Genomic DNA, 25,508 nt, shown 5'->3' on the forward strand with positions numbered 1-25,508 from the left:
ATGGTATAAGAGCCATCAGGCAACCATTAATGATAACCTGCTTTCCTTATTTTATTTTATAATAATTTTTATTATTTTGGATCCTATTACTTGATGCAGGTGCGACTGCTTCAGACTTTTTGTCTTGTTTATGTCCAGGTTCCATTTTTCTTTCTGGTTTTTCGGTATGTAGGGTTCCTCTTCCTAGTTAATAAGATTAAGAACCGTTGGGAATTTTAACCTATGGATTTGTAGCAGAAATTAAACTAGTGGGAACATATTTCAAGAAAAGTGAGTGCTATGTTTTAACTAGACTCCCATGTCAATTAGATTGCTTTATTGTGACATGGCGGTCTTGTAACTTTAATATCAGTTTCAATTTTAAGCAGTTTCTACACTTGTTTCAAGCCGAAATTTGATCTGTGATGAGTGTGGGGGACTGGATCCACGTCCCATCGTCCCACCCTCATATGTCCATGTCAGCCATGTGGTGGGGTTGCGTCACTGATGGAAGACATTTCTTAATCACCTCAATCAAGTTGTTTGATAATTCTAATGAGCAAACCATTGAATACAAAAGCTAGCCTTCATGGACATCCCATGCTTTTGCAACCCAGAACCTTTTTCCTAATTGTACTCCATGATGCATAATTATCAGCACCAAGTTGATCTTTTGAAGCAAGAGATCCTGATATGTGACCCCATGAGATGGCTTCTCCCACTCATTCCATTTTTTCCTCATTTACATTATATTAATAGACTAGGTTTGCTCTTTATAACTCAAAAAATTCAGACTACCTGTTTAGGCTGTTTATGGTAATGCAGTTGGAAATGACTAAGTCAGCTTGATTGTTTCTATATAGGTGGTGGATGTAGAGAATCTTCTGCATCACATACTGGTGTGTTTGAATCTTTCATGGAACAGTAAATTTCAACATGTTATGGGAAGTTTTTTCTAAACAGAATTGTAATATAGAGAGCTTGTCTGTTGGTTTTTATTGTTTAACCATCCAATGTAGCATTTTATTTTGGAATATGCAAAATATTATCTGGGATCAATATTTTTCATACATTATATTGCAGAAATGAACATGAACTTTCTAAATGTACATCTGAACAAGAGTGAGAACACTGGGAAGTGTTCAATGCTTTGGTATCTGATGCTGCAAAACGGTTCTTAACGGAAACGACAATGCTTTGTAAATGAGCTAGAACTGTTCCTTGCTGCAGGTCTTAACTCTTGAAGTTTATTTGCAGTCTTTGGGTCTTGGTACTCTTGATGTAACTAATGAAGGAACGATGGCCTTTGGTTGAAATCATTGTATCCAAAATCTTCGCAAATGCATGCTGCCTACTTCTCAGGTCTCTTAACAGTTTGATTTGTGTAAACACGCCTTGTATGGGATTAGCCTGGGTATAGATTTGACATCCATATTCAAAGGTTCAATGAAACAGTACTGGTGTCCCTTTATCTCATGAATGAGGAAGCCCTTTGCCATAAGATGCAGTGTTGCTCTCTTCTCCTTTTGGTTCTTTTTTTCTTTTGTGGGGATTTGGAACTCATGGCTGAAATTCAAATAGAGTTGTGCATTGTTGATATGGAGACTAAAACAACTGTATTTACTGTGTGGCATTGTGCAGCATTTGGTGGCTAACCAGTAATCTTCGACATTCTTAGTAGGAATTTTATATCCTGTCACTTCTGCTATCATGAATGAATGGGTGCATGACACACATGAACCTGGAGGGAATGTGAAATTTATAATATTATTGCTTATATATCGTCTGATCTTATGATACTAAAGAAATGGTGTGATGTGGCCAAATGTTACTCATAGCTGATATTCCTGATCAAGGACTTGCATACAAACAAGTGGAGCCAGATTTGCCCCTTTTTTTTTTTCTTTTTTTTCTTTTTAGTTTTATTCTATTGAATTGGATTAGACTAACTGGGAAAAGAAAGCATCTCAGATACATGAATTATGAGTCGTGACTAATGGCACGAGTCATGAGATTAGCATATAATGCCAATTCACCATATGCCCCGCCCCGCCATATCCATATCCCTATCCATATCCCTTTCCCTCTCCCTGTGGTCACAGCCAATAAAGATCAACCAGGGTCCCGGTCCCGGTCCCGGCCCCGCCTAGGCGCGAGCACGAGTTATGGACGATAAAACCTAGTCAGTCCGCTTCAGAAATAGGGCCCACAAGTGAAGAGAGTCCTCAATCATCGTCTCCTTTCTCCTTTTGTGGGTCCCTTCATTGATCTCATGGGGACTAACCAAATTGCTCAAGACAAATTCATGGAACAAAGATCAAGGAGGCCAAATACTCTCGCGACTGACTACTCACGGGGAGAGAGAGAGAGAGAGAGTGAGAGAGAGAGCTGAATTGCGTACTAGAGATGGCGGCGGTAGAGTCAGATTTCGGAGCTTTCGTGGAGAAATTCGTATTACATCCTCCACCGACTGATTCTATTCAACAACTCCCACTGAGCGGCCTCACTTTCGCCATTAAAGACATGTCATTATTCTTTCTCTTACTTTCTTTTTGAATACTTTTTTCTGTTACTCTTCTCCCTCTTTGTCTATTCATTTGCAATTTGTGAACTGCTTCTTGAGATTTTGGGTTGGTGGGAACAGATTTGATGTTGAAGGATACGTGACTGGAAATGGTAATCCGGATTTGGCCAGGACCCACTTGCCTGCCGTTTCTACGGCTCCCGCTGTTTTAGCTCTCTTGAACGCTAGTGCCACATCTGTTGGCTAAACTGTCATGGATGAAATGGCCTGCAGGTTGGTTATAGACTATTAGGAATACAACATTTAATGTTCCATTGGATTTTTTACTCCTATCTAGCTGAATATTTGGTTCATCTGGTTCCATTTCCACCACTTAGAAGTCTTGTCGTCGATAGGGTACCCACTTGCCATATCCTCTAATTACCCCCGGGTGCATGTGTCAGTAACAGTCAGCCATTAAGGAAAAGCAAGGACTAAGAAAACAACCTTTATAATAGGGTATCTTGGTGGTGGAACGATGAAAGTTCAAGCAGCCATTAAAGCTAAGAAATCTAGTTTAAATTACTTGGCAAATGACATGAGGATGAAGAAGATTTAAAAGGTATAAATTTGTTAGAAATAAAGCTAAAAAAAGACGATAGTAGAAAAAACAAAGACTAAGAATATGAGGATCTCTAGAGCAGTTGAGCACAGAGGAAGGGGAAACATATTTATATGAATTAGCTAAAATGAGGGAAAGGAAAAAGGGAATTTCAACCATATTAGATGTGTATAAGATTAAGATGATAAAGTATTAACATATGATGAAATATTAAAAAGAGATGGAAAAATTATTTCTACAACTTACTAAATGAAAACAATATAAGTTATAGTGTTTTAGAAGGATGCAATAACCATCAAGAAACCACAAGTCTTAGATATATATGGAAAATTAGGATGTCTAAAGTATATGAAGCTTTAGAGAAGATGAAAATAATTGAAGCAGTAGGTCAAGATGGTACTCCAATAGTTGTGTGGAAGTGCTTAGGAGTTCGTGGAATAACTTGGTTGACAAAGTTATGTAATAAGATTATGAGCACTAGATAAATGCCAGGTGAATGGAAGGGGAGCATTGTAGTTCTGACTTATAAAAATAAATATGATATTCAATGTTGTAACAACTATAGAGGAATAAAACTTATGATCTATACCATGGAATTAGGGGAGTGAGTAATTGAAACCTACTCGAGACAAGAAACTAATATTTCAGATAATGAATTTAGTTTTATGGCAATAAGATCAACACTAGAAGCTATTTATTTGCTTAGGAGACTAATGGAAAGATTTAAAGAATGTAAGAAGAATCTCCATATCGTCTTTATTGATTTAGAAATGTTTCGAGTAAATATGTGGACATAGTTAAAGATATGTATGATTGCATAGTGACTAGTGTAAGAATCGTGAGGTGGGGGCAAGGTAGTGAATTATCAATTACAATTAGATTATACTAAGGGTCAGCTCTAAGTCCATATTTATTTGCTCTAACCATAGACAAGTTGACTAGAGATATATTGGATCAAATCCCTTCCTATGCATTTTGCTGACGTTGTTGTTTTGGTTGATGAAAAAAAATCAGGGATAAATGTCAAGTTGGAATTATGGAGATCAGCCTTGGAATCAAATGATTTTAAGATAAGTAGAACAAAAATAGAAAATATATATATATATATATATATATAGAGAGAGAGAGAGAGAGATATGTAATGTCAATAACAATAGGACTGAAATTGAGTTAGTGATATTTGATGATAGGGAGATATGCAAAGTGAAATTTTTTGGTACATAAGTTCAATCATAAATAAATAAGGAGAAATAGAGGATGATGCAGCACGAAAAATTAGAAGTGGAGGTATGCATTTGGAATGTTGTGTGATCAATTTAATCATTTAAAACTCAAAGGAAATTTTATAGGACAGTTATAGGACCGGCAATGATGTATGGAGCCGAATGTTAGGCAATGAAAAACAACATATAATTAAACTTGATGTAGCAGAAATGAGGATGTTGAGATGGATTAGTGGTAAAATTCGTAAAGATGAAACAAGGAATAATAATTTAGGAGTGACTCTGATACATGATACGTTGCAAGAAAGTCGTTTGAGGTGGCATGGACATGTCCAATAAAGGCCTTTGAGTGATCTAGTGCGGAAGTGTGATTTGATTCAGATTGAAGGAACTAAAAGAGCCAATTGTAGGCCTAAAATGATTTTAGAAGAAGTGCCAAGGAAAGACATGATAGCTTAGAACTAGTAACAAGTTTGGCTTTTAATAGAGCTGATTGGAGAAAAAGTAGTTGACCCCATTTTGCTACGATAAGGCTGAGTTGAGTTGAGTTGAGTTGTTACATTTGTTAGATTCAACTAATATGGGTATGACTTTGAGCTATCTTTTTTTTTTTTTTTTTGGTATCATAATTACACTGTACAATCTGGAGTATAGATTACAAGTGTTTGACTCATCACTTTTTTCATGTATGACAGGCATGTTCTACTGTCTCATCCAATCGACCACTCCAAACTCATGCTGAGTCTAATAGTAGTCGTAATGAATAGACCCTCACCTCCTATGAGGACAGCTCTGGTTTTTCTGGTCCGCGCCTTGTCTCCTTGATTATCCCCCGCTGGTTGCCTTTGTCATTCGGGTGGGAAGACCATCTTTAGGAGGGGAATCAAATCCAAGGTTTAATAAATGTAGATTTGTTTGGAGTCACCACCTAGGATTAGGGAGTAGGGCCCGTACTTGAACTTTGCTAGTTTGTTTTCTTACAAGCTGATTTGGTTACTTTACTTTGATTCTTCACAGTAAATAAAATTGTGGGCATCCTATACTATGATTTTCAGCTCTCATATGATTAGGAGCATGCACTTGATGTCTTGTTGGGTATATCTAAATGGTGTAGATTCCCAAAATTATTCTTCATTTAGAGCTGTTTGAATTTTTATGTCACATATTTTAGAGTTTTTATGATGTTCCTAAGTATTTGAATTTGGAGAAAACATACACTTTGGTACACCCATTAATCCATGTGCCCCAGGCCCCCAGATCGGATACCGGGGGGATCTTCAAGTGGATCTTCTGTCGCAGTGGCAGCGAAGCTTGTAGATTTCTCCTTAGGTGTGAGACTTTCACTCCCTCTGATATATGGTCTTTAATTTTTTTGAAATTGTCATAATTAGGTGTAGTGGAGGGACTCATGCAAATGCTTCTGTTGGCATTTTCCTATCAGGAACTGACACTGGAGGAAGCGTAAGAGCCCCCTGCAGCATTCTGTGGAATTTATAGGTTGCAGCCTTCACATGCAATTGTTCTTACTAGTGGAGTTATTCCTTTGGCACAAAGCTTTGATACAGTTGGTAAGTTGCTAGTACTGATATTCAATTTTTATTTTTATTTTTAAGAAAATCGTTCACACTATCTTAAAGCATGGCTAAGATTTGTCTAATCCTTATGTTGTTAAATAATCTTTACTATGTAACTTCAATTCTCACCTCATCTCAAGCCAGCCCTGACCCAAGTAATTTTGTTCAGTTATTCAAATTCTGTGTTCGATGACAAATTTCCTGGTTCAATGCTAACAGTTTTGATTGATCTGTGAGTACTATGCATCCTACTAGATTTTTGTATCACAGAAAACGTACTTCTGCTTATATCCATTCACAAAGTTCTGTACCCAGTGATACCATAATACAAAAAATTATACAACTTAAACTTATGAAAGAAGAATAAGTTATACAACTAAACTTGTGGAAGTACAATGTGCAACTGAGGCACCTACGAGCTGCAACTTCGACACTGCAATCTGGTTGTACATTGCCCTCCCATCATAGTATGGTATCTATTTGCAGAGTTTTTTTTTTTTTTTGATGATTAGTAGATCTATAGAGAATAACTAACTAGCGACATTTCATAAGTCAAGTTCCAAGCAGTTTGAGAGCCAAAATGGAATGGGTGTAACCATTGAGTGGGGGCACTCATTCTGACTTCTGAGATGCAAGTTCATGAGATATCTAGTGTGCTGTCCTGTCTTCAGAGTGAATGATTGGTATACAAAAGAAAAACCAATGGACACCCAAGAAGCTAATAATACATTTTCTTTGCTTATTGTTAATAGCCTGAATGATACATTATATTAAAATAAGGGCGTAGTTTGACTGGATAGCCTGTCCAGAGATGCTTCTGTCGATTGGCCTAGTATCTGCCACGTAGTAGCTCTTTTTGGGATAAAAATTTGTGGATGTGTTGTCCAGTTCTTCATCAGTCAGTCTGGCAAGTTTCAAAGGAATCCTTTTTCCCATGTGGAGATGTGAAGCTTAAATATTTCGTTGAAAATTCGGGAAACTTAAGTTTACCTCTGAGAATGTTAGTGTAAAGAATACGAGTGTAAATGTCCTATCATGATTGGTCATTTATTGCAGATGGGGGCTGAAACTTGACATATGCCTAATTCAACATTGGGCCTTCCCATCCAAATGGTTGGTCTTTCCAATGGAGCCACTCCATGTAGCTCAAAAAGGGTGGAGCATGTAGAGGAGCTCTCTCTTTGGTGCTGTGTAATGGAGATATGCCCTTTAAACAAGGTAGGGAAAATATTTGGCTTGTTTCTCTAATTGTACCACACTTGGATGGAAGTCTGCTTGTAGCAGAGAGGGTGTGTTGTGGTTTAGTGGTTAACTATTTCTCTTGGAACCTTATTCCTGAAAATCTATTTGTTGACACATTTGTCATCCAGGGTGGTTTGCAAGGGATCCTGTGATCTTGAATCAAGTAGGGCGTGTGCTACTGCAGTTGCCTAGTGTGGAACCTGTACAACCAAGTCACATTATTTTTGCAGATGACTGTTTCCAACTTCTGAGCATTCCCAGTGATCGGGTGACCCAGGTTCTTCTTAAGTCTATTGAAAAGTTGTTTGGAGGTAAATTCTTGATCAGGTATGTAGTCCATTACAATGGTTCTGCCTGCATTCATCTCAATGCGATTTTTAATTGAATGATGTATTACTTTATCCTCTCTCTATTTTAGGTCAAATTATTAGGCATACAAAACTTGGTGATTACATCAAGGATAAAGTTCCAAGTTTGAAGCATTTTATGGGTGAAGGCAATGATTAACTGGGGTATAATATACCATCATTAGTTGCCAGTTCAAGAGCTCTAAGGGTGCTTCAGAGGTATGTATCCTGAACAGAACTGTAATACTGTTTGTTGACTCTTGAAAAGTAAGGTTTTCTTCCCCCCCACCAACCAGAAAAAAAAAAAAAAAAAAAAAAAAAGAATAAATATTGATTTCTTTATAATGCAATTTTCATGTTGTATGTGTAGGTATGAGTTCAAAATTAACCATGAAGAATGGATAGGTTCAGTTAAACCTGATTTTGGTCCATTCATATCAGAACGGGTACAGGAATGCCTTATGGCAACAAGTGAAAACATTGACATTTTTCATAAGGTTAGGAATGAACTCCGTGCAGCTCTTACTGACCTGCTTGAGGTACTCCCTCTCTCTCTCTCTCTCTCTCTCTCCACAGGCACCCATGAATGCTCATACTCATTTTCCTTGATTAATTTTCTAATGCTTCTGGTTAACTCACTTCATTTTCGTTTTGTTTAATTAATAATTTTTTTTTTGGGTCTATATGTTATTTAATTAGCTAAATAGGTCATGTTTGTCTACACTGTTCATCCAATCTTTAAACTAAAATTTGCATTTGATTTTTTAATTTATTTCTCAGTGTGGTTATCCCACAAAGAGAAAGGACCGCAATCGTTATAAGCTTAGTGGGATGGCTGGCTCAATCAGAGCCACATGGAGTGATGATGTGGCCAATCAAGACCTTCGGATGGATAGGGTTAACCCTCATAGTGTTTTCATATTGAACCTTTGATCCCATTTCAATCATATGGCCCACAATCAATATCCAAGAAAGAGGATTTTACCGTGCCACGTGGCACAGTCATTTAGAATGAATTTGATAAATGAATATCAGAGGTAGGGGATACCTACCTGTGTTTTCTGGGTGCCACCTAAGCTACCACATGGTAGATTTGCTGCACATCATGCTAATTTCCTCCCTAAATTTAATATCCTTACATATTTGTTTATTTTGGTGCGTGGTGGGAAGCAACTTGTGGTTGGTGGATGAAGATGGAATTCAATCCATCCTGTGAATGGCACTATGACTTTTACCTGCTAAGCAAGCTGGCATTATCATCTTCTGGGAATTGATCTTTTGTGTAATTTAGATCTCATAAGGAAGTCTTAAATAACTAATCTCTTAATAGTATCTTTGGAATTCAATTTAGCTGAATATCCATTTAAGAGTATAAATAACAGAAATCACTGACCTGTTTCTGAACTAGTTATTTGATTAAAAAGAATCTAAAAGTTGGAGGTTTTACCCCCAAATTTCCCCCTTCTTAGGTAACAACAAAAGACAATAACAAATTAAATATAGAGACTACCGAACACCTGCTAAGAGGAGAGTCAGAAACAATAATTCTAACCAAAGGCAAATGAGGAAAAATTTCTCAGGAGAAGTTCACTGGAGCTGCAGTTTTCTCCAAGTGATGAGTTCAAACACCGCCCCACCCCACCCCCCCCCACCCCCCCCCAAAAAAAAAAAAAAAAAATTCTTTAGTCCAAAGCTATGAACCTTTTAAACTCAGCCCAATAGAAGTATGCAATCCAACTTACTGGTCTGGAGCAATGTGGATTACTCAAGTTGAGATATGATTCGGCAGCTTAATTCACTGGATTGTACATGAAATTCTTGGCGAATTTTGTTTGAACTGGACTGTTCTTGCTTCTGTAAAATTGAAGATCATGATCTCACTTCTGTCCAATTATGCCTTTCTTTATGCTTTTACCGAATGATTTTGTAGGAATTTGGTATACTTGCTATTCCAACAGTTCCTGGGCCTCCATTGAAGTTGCAAACAGAGAACGTTACACTTAATAATTTTCGTGCCATAGCAGGCAGCTTTCTGTCTATTGCTGGAGTTTCTGGGTTTTGCCAGGTAGTGTCCCCTAGCCCCGCCATCTAACAGCTCAAGATGATTGCATATCATCCTAGTTATTGGAGCATGTTTGTAACAGATGTTGTATTTCATGTATTACTTCTAAATTTCAGGTGAATATACCTTTGGGAATGTATGATAACCTTCTAGTGGCAGTGTCTCTGTTGGCCAAGCATGGTGCAGATGGTTTTTTGTTGAATCTTGTTGAGAAACTTGATGGTTCTTTGAAGGAACAGATTGAAATTGCTCAAAGAATGAGTTTCTGAAGTTTTATCTTTGTACAATTCAAGGTAAGCTGCAAGTCCATCTGTAAGAAGAAATACAGTAATAAAGGACAAGTCATTGTTGTATCGATATGGGTTTCTATTTCTGCTTTCGTTGTAACTTCTATTTAAACCATTTAAGGGTTTCTAGCAATGTAATCAGTTCTGCTGCTGCACTACTCTCTTATTCTCAAGTTTCTTGTTATAAGAGCCACCAGGCCAACCATTAATGATAATCTGCTTATGTTCGCCCAAAAGAGGGGCCACACATGCTTATGTGTACTACACCCAAAAGAGGGGTAACACATGAGGGGGAGTGCTGGAATTAATCCCACATTGGGAAACTCTGGGACCTTGGATGCCTTCAAATACCAGTTGGACCTCTTTACCTAATGGGCTAAGCAATTGGGTTGGGCCTCTTTATGAAGGGTGTACCTGCTCCTTATTTTCTCTCCTTTCAAAACAAGCTTCTAGCTGGTTACAACACCTTGAGGGAGCGTAATAAGGGACAATTCATTGTTATAAAATATGTATGCATTTTTTCTTTTTTCTTTTTTTTTTGGGGGGGGGGGTGAATGTATGCAATTTATATTAGAAAGGATTATATTTTGTTAGGTTGGGCTTCTATTTTAGGCTTTGTTGTAATTTCTGTTTAAACCTTTTAAGAGTTTCTAGTTATGTCATTGGTTCTACTGCTGCAAATACTCACTTCTCATATGTCATACAGAGATGCCTATCAATGTAATTGGTTGTACTACTGCAATACTCACTTCTCAAATTTCATACAGAGATGCCTTTATCTCGTGAGCCTCTATCGCTCGTAGGCATTAGTCTCTCCTCCTCCTAAGGCTATATCATAGTTGTAAAGATGCCTAGGTGACCAAAGGCGGTGGAGGGTCGCCTTGGTGCTCTAGGCGTTGCGTGTACTATATACATATATATATATATATATATATATAAGCCATATCAATGCAATATGATATTATTATGCTAATAATGACCTAATACAAGAAATCCAAAATATAATAAACAAAGCATAGGATGTGAGATAAGCAATTAAACATATTCATCAAAAAACGAAGCAATAAACATAAATCAACGTGACGTGTCAAAAATATAATATAAGAATATTCGTTATATGTTCCTTTGTAAATTGATATATACAATAACACCAGAAAATGGACAGTTGAACAATAGTAGAGGTAATCATCTGTGTACTCAAGAAAATATATGATTCAGTTGAACAATATTGGCATACACAATATTGTGAAGTAGCACACACAACCTATATGTATACTCAAGAATTTTATATGATGCAGCTACTGTTTATTTCAAAACACACACAGCTGCATTATATCCCCGCACATCAGACATTAGCAAAAACACTAATGATATCCCTTTCCTTGGGAGTTCCTGTTTTTCCCATTCTTTGGTAATGAATTATTTATTCACCAAAAACACTAATGAGGGAACCAATGTACATGAACAAACACTAGATCTTTTTTATGAGGACTGGATGATGGTGAATGAAGAGTATATGCATTATCCATTGTATATTTTTACCTGGGCAAATGGCATCTGGTTGAAATCATTGTACCCAAATATCCCCAATTGTATGCTGCCTACTCCTCAGTTCTCTAACAGTTTGATCTGTGTAAACACACTTTGAATGGGATTAGCTTGGATATAATTTGACATCCATGGTCAAAGTTCAATGAAACAGAACCGGTATCCATTTATGTCGTGAATAAGGAAGCCCTCAGCCATATAATGCAATGCTGCTCTCTTCTCCTTGCAGGTTGTTTTTTGGGATTTGCAACCCAGGACTGAAATTCAACCAGAGTTGCTAGTTGGGATCTGTCTAATTCTCCTGACCTTGATTTTTGTTTTAACTGAAGTCTTTGATGAGTAGAAAAGAAGAGGCGTAACTGCTTACCACTGCATGGAAAGGGACTTTGTACATATGAAAAGGTGCCTTAGGTTGGATGATAAGAGAGTGAAACTGTATTATTTGGCATTGTGCAGCATTTGGTGGCTACCCCGTAATCTGCTCCTTTCTTACTAGGAACTTTAAATCCTTTGTCACTTCCCTAAGCAAAGGAGATTATTGATACTAAGGATTTGGTTGATGATGATTATTACCAGTTCTTCCTCCTGTTATGAATAAATGAGTGCATGACACATGAACCTGGAGGGGATGTCATTTTCATAATATTATTATTGCTTACTCTTATGATACTATAGAAGTGGTAGGATGTGTGCAAATGTTATTGATAGCTGATATTCTAGATTATGGACTTATTTACAAACAGGTGGAGCCAGACTTGTCATTTTATAACTCCATTGATTTGGATTAGATTATAATGAAGAGAAGAAAGCATCTTAGATGCATGAATCAGAGTCATGCATGATACATGAGTCATGAGGTTAGCATATAATGGCAAGTAGTGGAGGGGATGGTAACTAAGCTCATAGAAGCAAGAATTAGATAAAATGTTTGGAGAAGTTTGTCAGCCCTTCTAATATCTTCTTGTCATGTTGTGCTCTTGAGGCCTTTTAAGGATGATATCTTCATCTTCTCATGCCTCATGTTAATACAACTCTAATATATATATATATATATATATAGATAGATATTTGGCGGTTGTAGGGGAAGGAATTGGACACATGAAGGTTAAAGTTTCCATCCTCTCGTCAGTCTAGGGGTGTCAATGGTTGGTTTGGATCTATTTCGGTCCAGCTTGAATCGGTTTTGGTGTGAGAATGGTGAAATCAAAACCAAATCAATAAGGAAATTTTAGTTTTAGTTTTGGTTTCGGTTTTGATGTGGTTTGGCTTTGGTTTATTGTATTGATTTGTTATTGGGTTGGTTTTGATTTTTTGTTCAGTTTGGGTTTGATTTTCCGTATAAACTTATACAAAATTTTGGACTGTTTTAGGTTTCTTACCCTTTTGGTTTGGTTTTGGTCTAGGTTTTGCAAAATTTTGGACTGTTTTCGATTTTGGTTTGAGTTTTGAGTCGGTTTCGATTTGATTTTAGGTTTATTTGGTTTTGGTGTGGTTCGATTTGTTAGGGGAGTTGCAATATCTCAAACCAAAACTGACCCAATAAAACTTTGGTTCGATTTGGTTTGTCCGGTTTTACCGGCTCGATTTTGACACACCTAAGTCAAGTCACGCGAGCTCGAATTTATGATCAATGAAAACCCAGTCCGCTTCATATCCTACGGCACACGAAGTTGTATCTCCTGCAACGGTGATTGGTTAAGATGTAGGGGCCCACAAATCTTTTTCTTCTCCCGTTTGTGGGTCCCTTCGTTTTGATCTAATGAGGACCACCAATTCCAAGAACAAAGTTTCATGACGGATTAGCCCGGACCCGGAGCGCATGTCGGATCATGCTTCACGCCTGCACGAAATAAGGCTAAAATAGTCTTTTCATTTCAATTTTCCACGCTGGCATTATCCTATATCCAGTATTTCCAGTTGGTACCTGGGCGCTAGCGTTTCTTCCAATCCTCTGGTGTCTCAACTCTCGATATCAGTTATATAAACTGATAAACCAGTTAGCCCAATTGAAGAAGAAAGGCTTCCAACAAAATATCTCAATCCTCTACTCCGTAAACCCGATTCGTCTCTTCTCAGCAAAAATTCTCGCGACTGATTAGTGAGAGAGTTGAATTCCGAACTAAGGGATGGCGACGGTAGGGTCGGACTCCGGAGCTTTCATGGAGAAATTTGTACTACATCCTCCAACAATTGATTCTCCTCAACAACTCCCACTGAACGGCCTCACTTTTGCCATCAAAGACATGTCAACTCTTATCTCCCTGCTTTCAATTATCTTAACTTCTTTTTCTGTTACTTTTCTTCTTTGTCTGTTCATTTGCAATTTCTGAACTGCTGTAACAGATTTGATGTTGAAGGATACGTGACTGGAAATGGTAGTCCTGATTGGGCCAGGACCCATTTGCCTGCCGTATCAACGGCTCCAGCTGTTTTAGCTGTCTTGAATGCTGGTGCCACAGCTGTTGGCAAAACTTTCATGGATGAAATGGCTTACAGGTTCGTTTTAGACTCCTAGGAAAAGAAAATTTTGATGAATATTTGGTTCTTATGGTTCCACTTCTAACCCTTTGTCTGTCTAGTCATGGATAAGGTAACCACTAGCCATATCCTTCAATTACCTGTTGGTGTATGATGTCTTGTATTCCAGGGAGTACTAGTTCAGCACTTTGACAGGTAGGACGGCGGTCCTGCTAGCCCATTAGCGGGCCATGGGGGTTGCAAGGGGGGCAGGAGGCCCCCTGCATAGCAGAGGGTTTAGGGGGCGTAGCACCCCGCTCGAATTTTTTTATTTGTATTGAGGGCAAATGTGTACTTTCCGGATTAGGGTTTTTCTCTATATATTTGTAGCGAGGGTTTCTTTTTCTGTAATGCAAGCAATACTGAGAGGTGTGAGGGACAAACGTTGTAACCCTATTCTCCATTGATAGTGAAACAGGATCTCATCTCACCGGGGACGTAGGCAACCTTGCCGAACCTCGTAAATCCGTGTGCATTGCTTGTTCTTGTTTTTCAATTTCTTTTGCATCGCTTTAGGGTTGCGTTTCTACATTACCCCCATTGCATTTGTTAGAAACAACTTATATGGGTATGGCTTTGAGATATCTTTGTTTGTTTGTTTGTTTGGATTATAAGTATTTGACTCATCATTTATTTCATATATGAAATGCATGTTCTACTGTCTAATTCGATGAACTACGCCATAGTCACATTGAGTCTAATAGCAGTCGCATTGAATGGACCCTCCTAGCCCACAAACTTTGCTAATTTGTGTTTTTAAAAGCTGAATTGATCGCTTGGTTATTCACTTTAATAAAAATTGCCGGTATCCTTGGCTGCGATTTTCAGCTATCATATGATTAGAAACATCTACTTGATGTCATGTTAGGCATACCTAACCCCAATTTTGAGAGACAATATACCAAACAATGTAGATGCCTAAAATTATTCTTCATGTAGAGCTGTTTGAATTTTTATGTCTAATATTTATAGCTTTTTATGATGTTCCTGAGTATTTTTAATGGCAGTATAAACGGAGAAAACAAACATTATGGAACACCTGTTAATCCATGTGCCCCAGATCGGGTACCTGGAGGATCTTCAAGTGGATCTGCTGTAGCAGTGGCAGCAAAGCTTGTAGATTTCTCCTTAGGTGTGAGACTTTCACTACCTCTTGAGATATTGATGCCTTTAATTTTTTTTCGAAATTGACATCATTAGGTGTAGGGAGGGACTCATGCAAACATTTCTGTTGGCTGTTGGAATTTTCATTGCAGGCACTGACACTGGAGGAAGCATAAGAGTCCCCGCAGCATTTTGTGGAATTTATGGGTGTCGGCCTTCACATGCAGTTGTTCCTACTAGTGGTGTTATTCCTATGGCACAGAGCTTTGATACAGTTGGTAAGTTGCTGGTACAGATATTCAATTTTTTTTTCCAAATAAAAATTCCTCACATTGTATCTTGAAGCTTGGCTAAGGTTTGTCTAATCCTTATGTTACGTATGTTTGTCTAATCCTTATGTGACGTAACAATCTTACTATGTAACTTTTAGGCCATGAGGCATGAGGTTCCACATCTGTTCTGACCTTAAATTCTCACCTCAACTGGAACAAGCCTTAACCCAACTTTGTTCAGTTATGTAACTCCTGCTTAACCATTCCATGACAAATTTCCAGGATCAGTGCTATCAGCGGTAAAACTTTTGATTGATCTGTGATTACTTTGCATTCAACTACATTTATATGTCATTTAAACGTACTTCTGCTTATATTCATTTCACAAAGTTCTGTATCCAGTGATACCATACCACCAAAAATCATACAAGTTAAACTTATCAAAGAGGAAAAAGTTAGGCAACTCCAAGTGTGAAATTACAATGTGAAACTGAGGCACCTATTAGTTGCAACTTTGACGCTGCTACCTGGTTGTACATTGCCTTCCCATTTTGGTCTGCCAGTATGATATTGGCAGCATTTTTTTTCCCTAAGAACTAAGATGGAATGGGTGTAACAGGTGAGTGGTGCAACTCATTCCAATGGCTGGGATGCCAGTTCATGACAAAATCCAGTTTTCTGTCCTGTTCATAGAGTGAATGTTTGGGATACAAAAGAAAAACCAATTTGACACCCAAGAAACTAATGGCACTCATGGTTAACAGCCTGAATGGTTCCTTGTATCTAAACAAGGGCATGATTTACTGGATTGGCTGTCTAGTGAAGCTTCTCTGGACGGCCCTAATATCTGCCAAATAGCAGTTCTTTTTGGGGCTCAGAATATATGAATGTGTTGTCCAGTTTGTCATCGAGTGACATATGGCTAATTCAAGGTTGGGCCTTCCCATCCAACCACATAGATGAGTTCTTGATATGGTGCTGTGTAATGTAGATATGCCCTTTAAACAAGGTTGAAAAAAATTTGGCTTGTTTCTTTAATCTTACCATACTTGCAGTTTGATATCAAACTTGGATGAAAGTCTGCTTTTATCAGAGGGGGTATGTTGTAGTGGTTTATGATTTTTCTTGGGACCTTTTTCCTGCAACTCTATTTGTTGACACATTCATCACCTAGGATGGTTTGCAAGGGATCCTGTGATCTTGAATCAAGTAGGCCATGTACTACTGCGATTGCCTAATGTGGAGCCTGTACAACCTAGTCACATTGTTATTCCAGATGACTGTTTCCAACTTCTGAGCATTCCCAGGGATCGTGTGACCCAGGTTCTTGTTAAGTCTATTGAAAAGTTGTTTGGAGGTAAATTCTTGATCATGTAGTATATAGTTCTTTACAAGGGTTCTGTCTGCATTCATCTTAATGGGTTTCTAATTGAGTGATGTATTACTTCATCCTCCTTTTATTTTAGGTCAAATTTTTAGGCATTTAAACCTTGGTGATTATATTGAGAGTAAAGTTCCAAGTTTGAAGCATTTTATGAGTGAAGGAAATGAGCAACTGGAGTTTAATATACCAGCATTAGTGGCCATTTCAAAATCCATGAGGTTGCTTCAGAGGTTCGGGGCCTGAACAGAACTCCATACTGTCTATGATTTCTTGCATTTTGAAAGATAGACCAAAAGAAAATAAATATTGATTCCTCTAAAATTCAATTGTAATTTTGAAATGTAGGTATGAGTTCAAAAGTAACCATGAAGAATGGATCAGTTCAGTTAAACCTGATTTAGGTCCAGGCATATCAGAACGGGTACAGGAAGCCCTTATGGCAACAAATGAAAACATTGACAACTGTCATGTGGTTAGAAATGAACTCCGTGCTGCTCTTACTGAACTACTTGAGGTACTCTCTCTCTCTCTCTCTCTCTCTCTCTCTCACATGCCTGGCCACACTCACTTGCTGCCTGTGGAAGTGCAAACTCCTCTAATACTTCTGAATCTCTGATATCTCCTCACTTCATATTTGTTTTGTTTAATAAATAATTTCTTTTCCTGGGTCTGTATGCTTATGATTCTATTATTTTCTTTTCCAGTGTAATTGTCTGACCAGGACCACATTCTTTATAAGCTTAAAAGTTTTGGTGGTTAAATCTGAGCCTCATGGAGTGATGATGTGGCCAATCAAGACCATTGGATAGATAGGGTTCCCCCTCTACAGTGGCCTCATTTTGAACCTTGGCTCCCATGTCAATAATGTAGCACACATAATTGTGAATTTTTAAATTGAAATACCCTAGAAAGAGGACTTTACTTTGCCACATGGCACAATCATTTGGACTGAATTTGAAATGAGTATCAGAGGTGAGGCCTACGTACCTTTGTTATCAAGGTGCCCCCTGAGCTGCCACATGGTAGGTCTGCTGCACGTCCTGCTAATGCCTTCCCTAAATTTAATAGAAAGTAGTTGTGTAGATGAAATTCAATCCAACATCCTGTAAATGAAACTATGGCTTTTAAAAGCTAAGCAAGCTGGCATCTTCATAAATTCTTCTCGGAATTGATATTTTCTGTAATTAAAATCTCAGAAAAAAATTTTTACTGAACTTTTCCTGAACTAGTTATTTATTAAAAATATAAACAGAGAGACTATGAGACACCCCTAAAAGGAGAGTCAGAAATAAGAAATATAATGAAAGGCAAATGAGCGAAAAACAGTTTTCTCCAAGTGACGAGGTGAACACAACCCCCCCACCCCCAAAAAAAAAAAAAAAAAAGAAGAAGAAGAAGAAGTCTAAAGCTACAAAACCTTTAAAACTCAGCCCAATAGAAATATCCAATCTAAGTTATTACTGATTTGGGGCATTGTAGATTACTCGAGTTGAGACATACAGATGTACATGAAATTATTGAGGAGATCTAGTTTAAACTGGACTCTACCTGCTGCTGTAAAATTACAAATTCCACACTTCCACAAGAAAGTTAAAGCAATCATGTCTAAGAAATTGTTTCATGATCTCGCTTCTGTCCAATTTTACATTTATTTATGCCTTTACCGAATTTTTTTTGTAGGAATTTGGTGTCCTTGCTCTTCCTACAGTTCCTGGGCCTCCATTTAAACTGCAAGCAGAGGCTTCTGCACTGGAAAACTATCGTTCTAGAGCATTTAGCTTGCTGTCTATCGCTGGAGTTTCTGGGTTCTGTCAGGTGGTCTCTCCTAGTTCCACCATCTATCTAACAGCACTAGATGATTGTACATTATCCTAGTTATTGGGGTATTGTTTGTAACAGATGTGTTCACTCATGTTCTAAATTGCAGGTGAATATACCTTTGGGAACGTATGAAAACCTTCCAGTGGCAGTGTCTTTGTTGGCCAAGCATGGTGCAGATGGTTTTTTGTTGAATCTTGTTGAGAAACTTGATGGTTCTATGAAGGAACAAATTGAAATTTCTCAGAGAATGAGTTTCTGAAGTTCTCTCTTTGTACTTTTCAAGGTAAGCTGGAAGTCCATTGTAAGAAGTAAAAAATACAGTAATGGGTGACAATTCATTGTTGTAGTGATATGTATGGGTTTTAAATGAGGAACGATAACATTGTGTTGAGTAGATTTCTAAATATTCAGGCTGGGTTTCTATTTCTGTTTTCGTTATTAATTCGATTTAATTCAAAGTTTCTAACAATCAGTTTTGCTGCTCTAATACTCTCTTCTCAAATTATGGTAAAAAAGCCACCATGTCAACCATTAATGATGACCCATGCCATGTGTAACCCCAGAAGAGGGGTGACGTGTGACGAGTGTTGGGAATAATCTCACATTAAGACTGGACAATGGATACCTTCATATACCTGTTTAGCCTTCCACTTAATAGTTGAAGATTTTTTTTTTTTGATAAGAAACAAAATGAAAGAACATCAGAAAATCGTCTGTACATCAAGTAGGGAAATGGGGATGGGATAGAGATTCTCTGTGAGAATCCAAAAAGCAAGTTGTTTTACAAAATATATAACATCCTCATCCATCCGGGATCTTAAAGGCAAAAAGTGATTGCAAAGGTTTTATCTAGGTTTTATCTGCTCGTCATTTTCTTTCATTTGGTGACATGCTTCTAGCAATCCGGTCTGTCTTATTAATAGAGAAGATTGGTACTACAAGGGCATTAAGTATGGTATGTAATACAATTCCATACATGAAATGAAGTACAAGGCTGACGCGTACACAAGGGTATAAGTATGGTATAATATGATGAAATATCTTGCAATTGAAACCCTTGGTAAACACATCAACTAACTGATATTTGTATGTGACAAATGGAATACAAATTAAGCCTTGACCAAGCTTTCTTTGATGAAGATTTGTCAACAGCCTAAGAAAGACGGGCATATGAGTTTATATTGCCCCTCTCCAACCGCAGCCTCCTTTAGACTGACCATGAAGTTTCCAACAATCTCCCGGATATGTTGGGTTTCCCACAATAGTCACACTTAACCAGATATTTGGCAGGAAAAGACTAGGCTTAGCAGTAGAACTAGGATGGTCCAGGCATCTTAATAGAGCGGCAGTGTTTGTTATGCTCAACCAAATTATATGGCTGTAGTAAGGTGGGAAACTTGTCCCTACTGAGGACTTGAACAGGGATTTGATCATATTCCGGATTCAAGCTAATGAGAAAATCTAACGAAAGGAAATTGAGGGAGAATTTCTCAAACAGTGAAAAGATTATTTGAGGCTGCAGTTTTCTACAGATGACGACTCAACATCCTCTCCCCCCCCCCCCCCCCCTCACACCGAAAAAACAGAAGAAACTTTTGTCCAAAACTGCTAAGCCTTTAAAACTTGGATTAATATAAGTTAGTGGTTTGGGACACTGAAGATTACTCGAGTTGAACTATAATTCTGCAGCTTAATTCACTAGATTGTACATGAAAATCTTGAGGAAATTTTGTTTAAACTGGACAAATTACAATTTCCACACTCACAAGCAAGTTGAAGCAGTAATGTGTAACGAATTGCTGCTCTTGATCTCCCTTCTATCTAATTATGCATTTACGGAATGATTTTAGGAATTTGGTATACTTGCTATGCCTACAGTTCCTGGGCCTCCACTTGAATTGCAAACAGAGGCTGTTACAGTTGAAAATTTTCGTGCTAGAGCATTTAGCTTGCTGCCTACTGCTGGAATTTCTGGGTCTTGCCGGGTAGCCTCTCCTACTCTGCTTTCTAACAGAGCAATATGATTGTATATAATCCTAGCTATTGGGGCATGCTACTTCTTCTCAATTCAATGACGATGTCAACTAAGTTAAAATCTTACTGTTTCAGACAATGGTTATTGGTTAACATGGCTAATTTCATTTGCATTTTGGTTTTACAGCCAACACCAGTGCTTACAAGACACTCCATCAAGAAGCCATGTGAAGCAGTGGCTTCTCAGGTTGCTCACATACTGAGGACACTCGGAGACAACATCATCAACATGAAAAGATCTAGCCCATCGGTGTTAATAGAAGCAAAATTGTAGTTATCAGGAATAGAGCTTAGTGAGTATGCCCTTGGTGCTTACTAGACACTCCATCAAGAAGCCATGTGAAGCAGTGGCTTCTCAGGTTGCTCACTAAGCTTTATTCGTGATAGACACAATAAGTGTTAACATATTTGATATTGGCGACATACGCAATCTTTTCCATATATATATAACCCCAATCCCATGAGAAGTGAAGTGGGAAAACCCCTAGTGGGTGAAGGATGATGGATCCCTATAGCCATAGCTCTCAGGCTATAGAAATTCGAATATATGTAGCCAATTAAGACACTGGAAAAAATCTGCTCCCATTATATCACCAGTCCATTTTGGGTATTTATTGTTATAGTTTCACTGCAATGCCTGACTCACTACAAAGCCTGACGAGTGACGACTGCAAAACCTGATGATCAGGAACATGCGCTTAACGGGCTTTCACAGGACTTGATTTTTTGAAGTACTCCCTTGGAAAATCGTCTCTAGGGCTTTTGAGAGTCCTCATTACATTACTAGAGGATCCGCCAATCTTCCAGTTGCCGATCAAGATGGATGTGAAGACGGGTGTAGCATTTGCCTCGACCCTTTCTCTTCTGGTGATCCTGCCACTGTATGTTCTTTCATTCCTTTTGGATTATCGTTAGGTTCGTTAGGGGTTTGGCTTTGCATCTGGCGGGAAAGGGTAACCGTGTGAATGGAGTGGCACCTCGACCCATCTGGACGCCTTCGATTCAGGCGCCGTTTAATGAGGAGGAGTGTTCTAAGTTTGGATCGGAGACGCCTATGGGGAGGGCTGGGCAGCCTCATGAGGTGGCGCCGTGTTTTGTTTTTCTTGCTTCTCCGGCGGATTCGTCTTACATTACCGGTCAGGTCGTCCATCCCAACGGTGGGATGGTAGTCAACGCTTGATCAGGATGATGACGATGATGATCAAGATGGCTTGTAAGGAACCTATTGGGCTTCGGTTTGCCCAAGAAGAGAATGTTAAATTATATTTTAGTTTAGTTTGAAAAAAACCAATCACTTTTTGATCGATACTTCCGATCCGCATTGCAACATATCGGTATGATACCTGATACCGATATAGCCAATAAAATAAATAAATCCATACTCCAAAATTATCTTAGTATATAAATAAATATGTGATGATAAATTGTAAAAAACGTTTTTTTTTTTTTTTTGGTAAAGAATTGCAAAAAACACTTACCACCTAAAAACTCTCCTAACGATATTAGGATTTTTTCATTTGTTTGATTTCGGTTTCAATTCGGTTCAGTTTTGGTTTAAATTGACGGTTTTTACACCTTAAATTGAAACCGAGCCAAACCGAGATCCATATTCACATACTTAAATCGAATTTTAACCGAATTAATTTAGTTTGATTCAGTCCAATTAATTTGGTTTGATTTTAAATTTGATATTTGATTTCGATTTGTAATTGACACCGTTAGGGACAACATGTGAAACCATCTCCCTATTCCTAGCTATTTACATAAACTAACTTCAATGGTTTTCAAGGTTCAATGCTATATCCGTCCAACATGTCTATCGAGAAAGAAATTTTGTTGTTGATGCTTTCACTAATTTCGATTGTAATGGTAGTCTTTGTTATAGGTGACTGTGACCACCCATTCTCTTCTTTGTTTTCTTTTGACTGTTTTCTATCAATCTCTTCTCATATTGTATATTCTTCTAATAATAATTAAAGTTTGGTATGCCATCGGTATATCATATATTAGTACCCACTGTCTCTCTCTTCCTCTTTTTAAAATGATCCACATATTTTTCTTTAATGATATCTTATTGGTGTTGTCTGCTAAATTATTATACACCAGCGGCATATCTATTCCTCTCAAAAAAAAAATTATGATTTCCTGCAAATGAGAACAAATTAGAAAAGCATGCCCTCACGTGAATACTTCAACCATTAGACTGAAGGGACTGTCCAAACAGCTCCTTCTTTGTAAATTAAGTTAACTCTTCCAACAAAACAGCCAAAACCAACAACACGAATGAATTACCACCAATTAGCATATAATGTAACAAACAAAATATTGATTGAGGCTCTTAAAGAAATAATAACATGAATGTCTAAAGCTAATCTTTGTTCTGCGATGCGATCAAGATCAAGTAGTGATGAACTACATTTAGTTTAATCTCCTCTAGTTGAATCAACTAGAACTTTTTTTTTTTTTGGTAGAGAATCAGCTACAACTGTGTGGTAAGCATACAACAACAACAATAACAACAGTAACAAACTGTCTCGTCCTAATTTAATGTGATTGACTACATAGATTCATTCTAAAAAATTAAAAATAAATAAATAAAAATCTAAACATAATTGAGAGGGAGGAAGAGATGAAAAGATGAGACAGGAGAGATAAAAGTAAATAGATGAGATGAGAATAAAAGGAAAGAAATACAACTCAGCAAGTCAGGAGGATCTCAACAAAATGGGGTTAGTTACTTTGGATCTTAGCCCTCCAAGTAGATAGATGAGATGTGTTGTAAATATGCCTGGTTTAATTAATTCTGAAAACTTTTTTCTTTCACCCATAATCTAATGTCATCATCGTTAATTTCTCTCTGCGCATTATATGAAATGCACCTTCACTGCTTCCATACACCATCCAAGTGCAATGATGGCCATCAGTACTCCTTCACCGTGGCTTAATAAGAACTTATTCCATTTTGTTGCAGTCTTTTCTAAAGAAAAAAAAAATCTTGTACTACGTACCAAACAGAAATAATCCCATGTTGAACACTGCCCCATCATCATAGTGGATTACTCTCTTTCTTAATTTTGTATACCAAATATGCTTCCTTGTTTCATTTATTTTGTTAATGGTGAAACAAGAAAAAGGGACTGGAAAAGATGCATAGAAAAGTGGCACAACTAATTAGAAAAAATGAGGGTTAGAGACAGGACGAGGAGGAAGAGGAAGAAGAAAAGTCTTTTTGGGGGTGGGGGTGTGGGGGGAGAAGACTGTAGTCCAAGCCGTGCCACGGAATGCTCTCAATACCACATGAAAAAGAGTGGGAATATCACTTTCATCCAAATTTCAAGCTTTATATGATGATTGGGTGATATGCAGGCAGGTGGGAATTTTAACCTAACTCCAAATTAATTAGCCATCATATATTTAGTGGAGTAGCCAAACACCTTTGTTGTTGGGCAGTTGGGCCTTTAAGCATACCCACAAACTAGTCTGGGCCTCTGGGCCCATCAGTTACTGAGTGTTTTTTTTTTTCTTTTTCTTTTTGGTAATCTACTCACCAAGTGTCTTTGTGGAGTCAGCATTTATAACGTAAGGTTATGGTTGTACTAATTTTCTCTGGAAGGCTTTTCATTTGCCCAATCCACAAGAAAATTGATTGTACAATCTGTCTCCCCCTTCCTCCCCCTCCCCCCTCCCCCCTCCCCCCTCAAAAACATTGATGAAAGAAGTTTCAGTTGGAATTAAGAAAACATACTATGACCAGTTAACTCCCCTATGTATGAAATCATGATAAGTATGTTTGAAAATTGGCAATCTATTTGACCAATTTGATTTAAAGAAAAAAATAAATTCAGGGTTAAAGTTTTAAGAAAGAAAGTATATAGTACAAAGTTGGTGGATCTTTCATTCTTTAGCTAGAAAAATTCTTTTAAGTTCAAATCAGATATTTTTCATATAAATAAAGAAGAAAGAGATTAGTTAATTAATTTTTGATTTGGTTAATTGGCAAATTGTGCTCTTCTAACAACTACTCTCAATTTCAAGTTAATGTTTTATTATTTTGATAGAAAAAATCATTTGAATGGGCTTTGGTAAGCATTCATCTTAATTGTACCATATAAAATGATGATGTGGCAATTCTGAACATTGTATAGGTTGGGCATAGTTTGTATGAGCCGGATGTTAAATTTTATGTCATATATGACCAAATAGTCCACGTATTAGCATGCATCCTTATGTATGTTTTTGTATAACTATGGTATTTCAATTCAACCACTACTCTGTAGTATCCTACAATCTTGAATTTTCAAACCTTAAATTTCTCATTTAGCAAACTCCAGTTAGAAAAGTTTTGCCCTTTTTACATTTGGCTAGCAAAGCTTAAATTTAACCAATAACCTAGCCATCTGCCATCTAGACAGTCAAAAGTTTAAGATTTTCTCAAGCAGATGATAAATAGGTTAAGTTGATTTGTTTAAATTGTTTCCTCTTCTTCACTTTGGTGTTCAGACTTCAAAAACTTATGAAGTAGAGTTTAGGGGTATCATGTTGTATATATATATATATTTTAAGGATAAAGTCTTTGTTAGAGAAAACATCAACAAATAAGAAAATAAACCAAGAAAGATCCACACAAGACATAGAGATTTAATAAGGTTCACACACCGATGTGGTGTGCTACGTCCTCGGGTGAAGAAAGAGATATTTTATTATGTAGAAGAGAAATTACACTCAAGCAGCGGCGAGAAAAATCGCCCTCAAGCCCTAGTTCGAAAAGACCCCCAAATTACAATGACTTGCTCAACAAGACGATAGTACATTATATACTCTAAGAAGTCATGGGTCGATCCATCAGGTGGCCATAAAAAATATGTCGGAGCAGGTCATTCTTCAAAATAGGTCAAGTATTAAAGACAAACTTAACGATTTTCTTTCATGGTAAAGGAAACACCCTATATGTTGGAGGTTAATAATATCTTCCACTGTTGCCCGACACCC

At 37.5% G+C, this 25,508-nt stretch overlaps 2 protein-coding genes and 1 pseudogene across 2 annotated transcripts; all 3 read left to right on the forward strand.

Annotated features, from left to right (window-relative positions):
* Nucleotides 1-185: 185 nt before the first annotated feature.
* LOC122091325 lies at nucleotides 186-12,011 on the forward strand (annotated as a pseudogene).
* Nucleotides 12,012-13,330: 1,319 nt separating this feature from the next.
* LOC122091323 (amidase 1-like) lies at nucleotides 13,331-18,912 on the forward strand. Its single transcript, XM_042661190.1, has 9 exons — nucleotides 13,331-13,632; nucleotides 13,731-13,883; nucleotides 14,912-15,036; nucleotides 15,161-15,286; nucleotides 16,455-16,637; nucleotides 16,747-16,894; nucleotides 17,010-17,178; nucleotides 18,345-18,479; nucleotides 18,592-18,912. Exons 1-9 carry the CDS (start codon nucleotides 13,514-13,516, stop codon nucleotides 18,742-18,744), a joined length of 1,311 nt encoding a protein of 436 aa, XP_042517124.1. The 5' UTR covers nucleotides 13,331-13,513; the 3' UTR covers nucleotides 18,745-18,912.
* Nucleotides 18,913-20,353: 1,441 nt separating this feature from the next.
* On the forward strand, nucleotides 20,354-21,699 carry LOC122092354 (NADPH-dependent aldehyde reductase 1, chloroplastic-like). Its single transcript, XM_042662667.1, has 3 exons — nucleotides 20,354-20,470; nucleotides 20,647-20,789; nucleotides 21,435-21,699. Exons 1-3 carry the CDS (start codon nucleotides 20,354-20,356, stop codon nucleotides 21,697-21,699), a joined length of 525 nt encoding a protein of 174 aa, XP_042518601.1.
* The last annotated feature ends 3,809 nt before the right edge of the window (nucleotides 21,700-25,508 follow it).

This window comes from Macadamia integrifolia, chromosome 10 (assembly GCF_013358625.1).
Source record: "Macadamia integrifolia cultivar HAES 741 chromosome 10, SCU_Mint_v3, whole genome shotgun sequence".
In the NCBI taxonomy this organism is placed as follows: domain Eukaryota; kingdom Viridiplantae; phylum Streptophyta; class Magnoliopsida; order Proteales; family Proteaceae; genus Macadamia; species Macadamia integrifolia.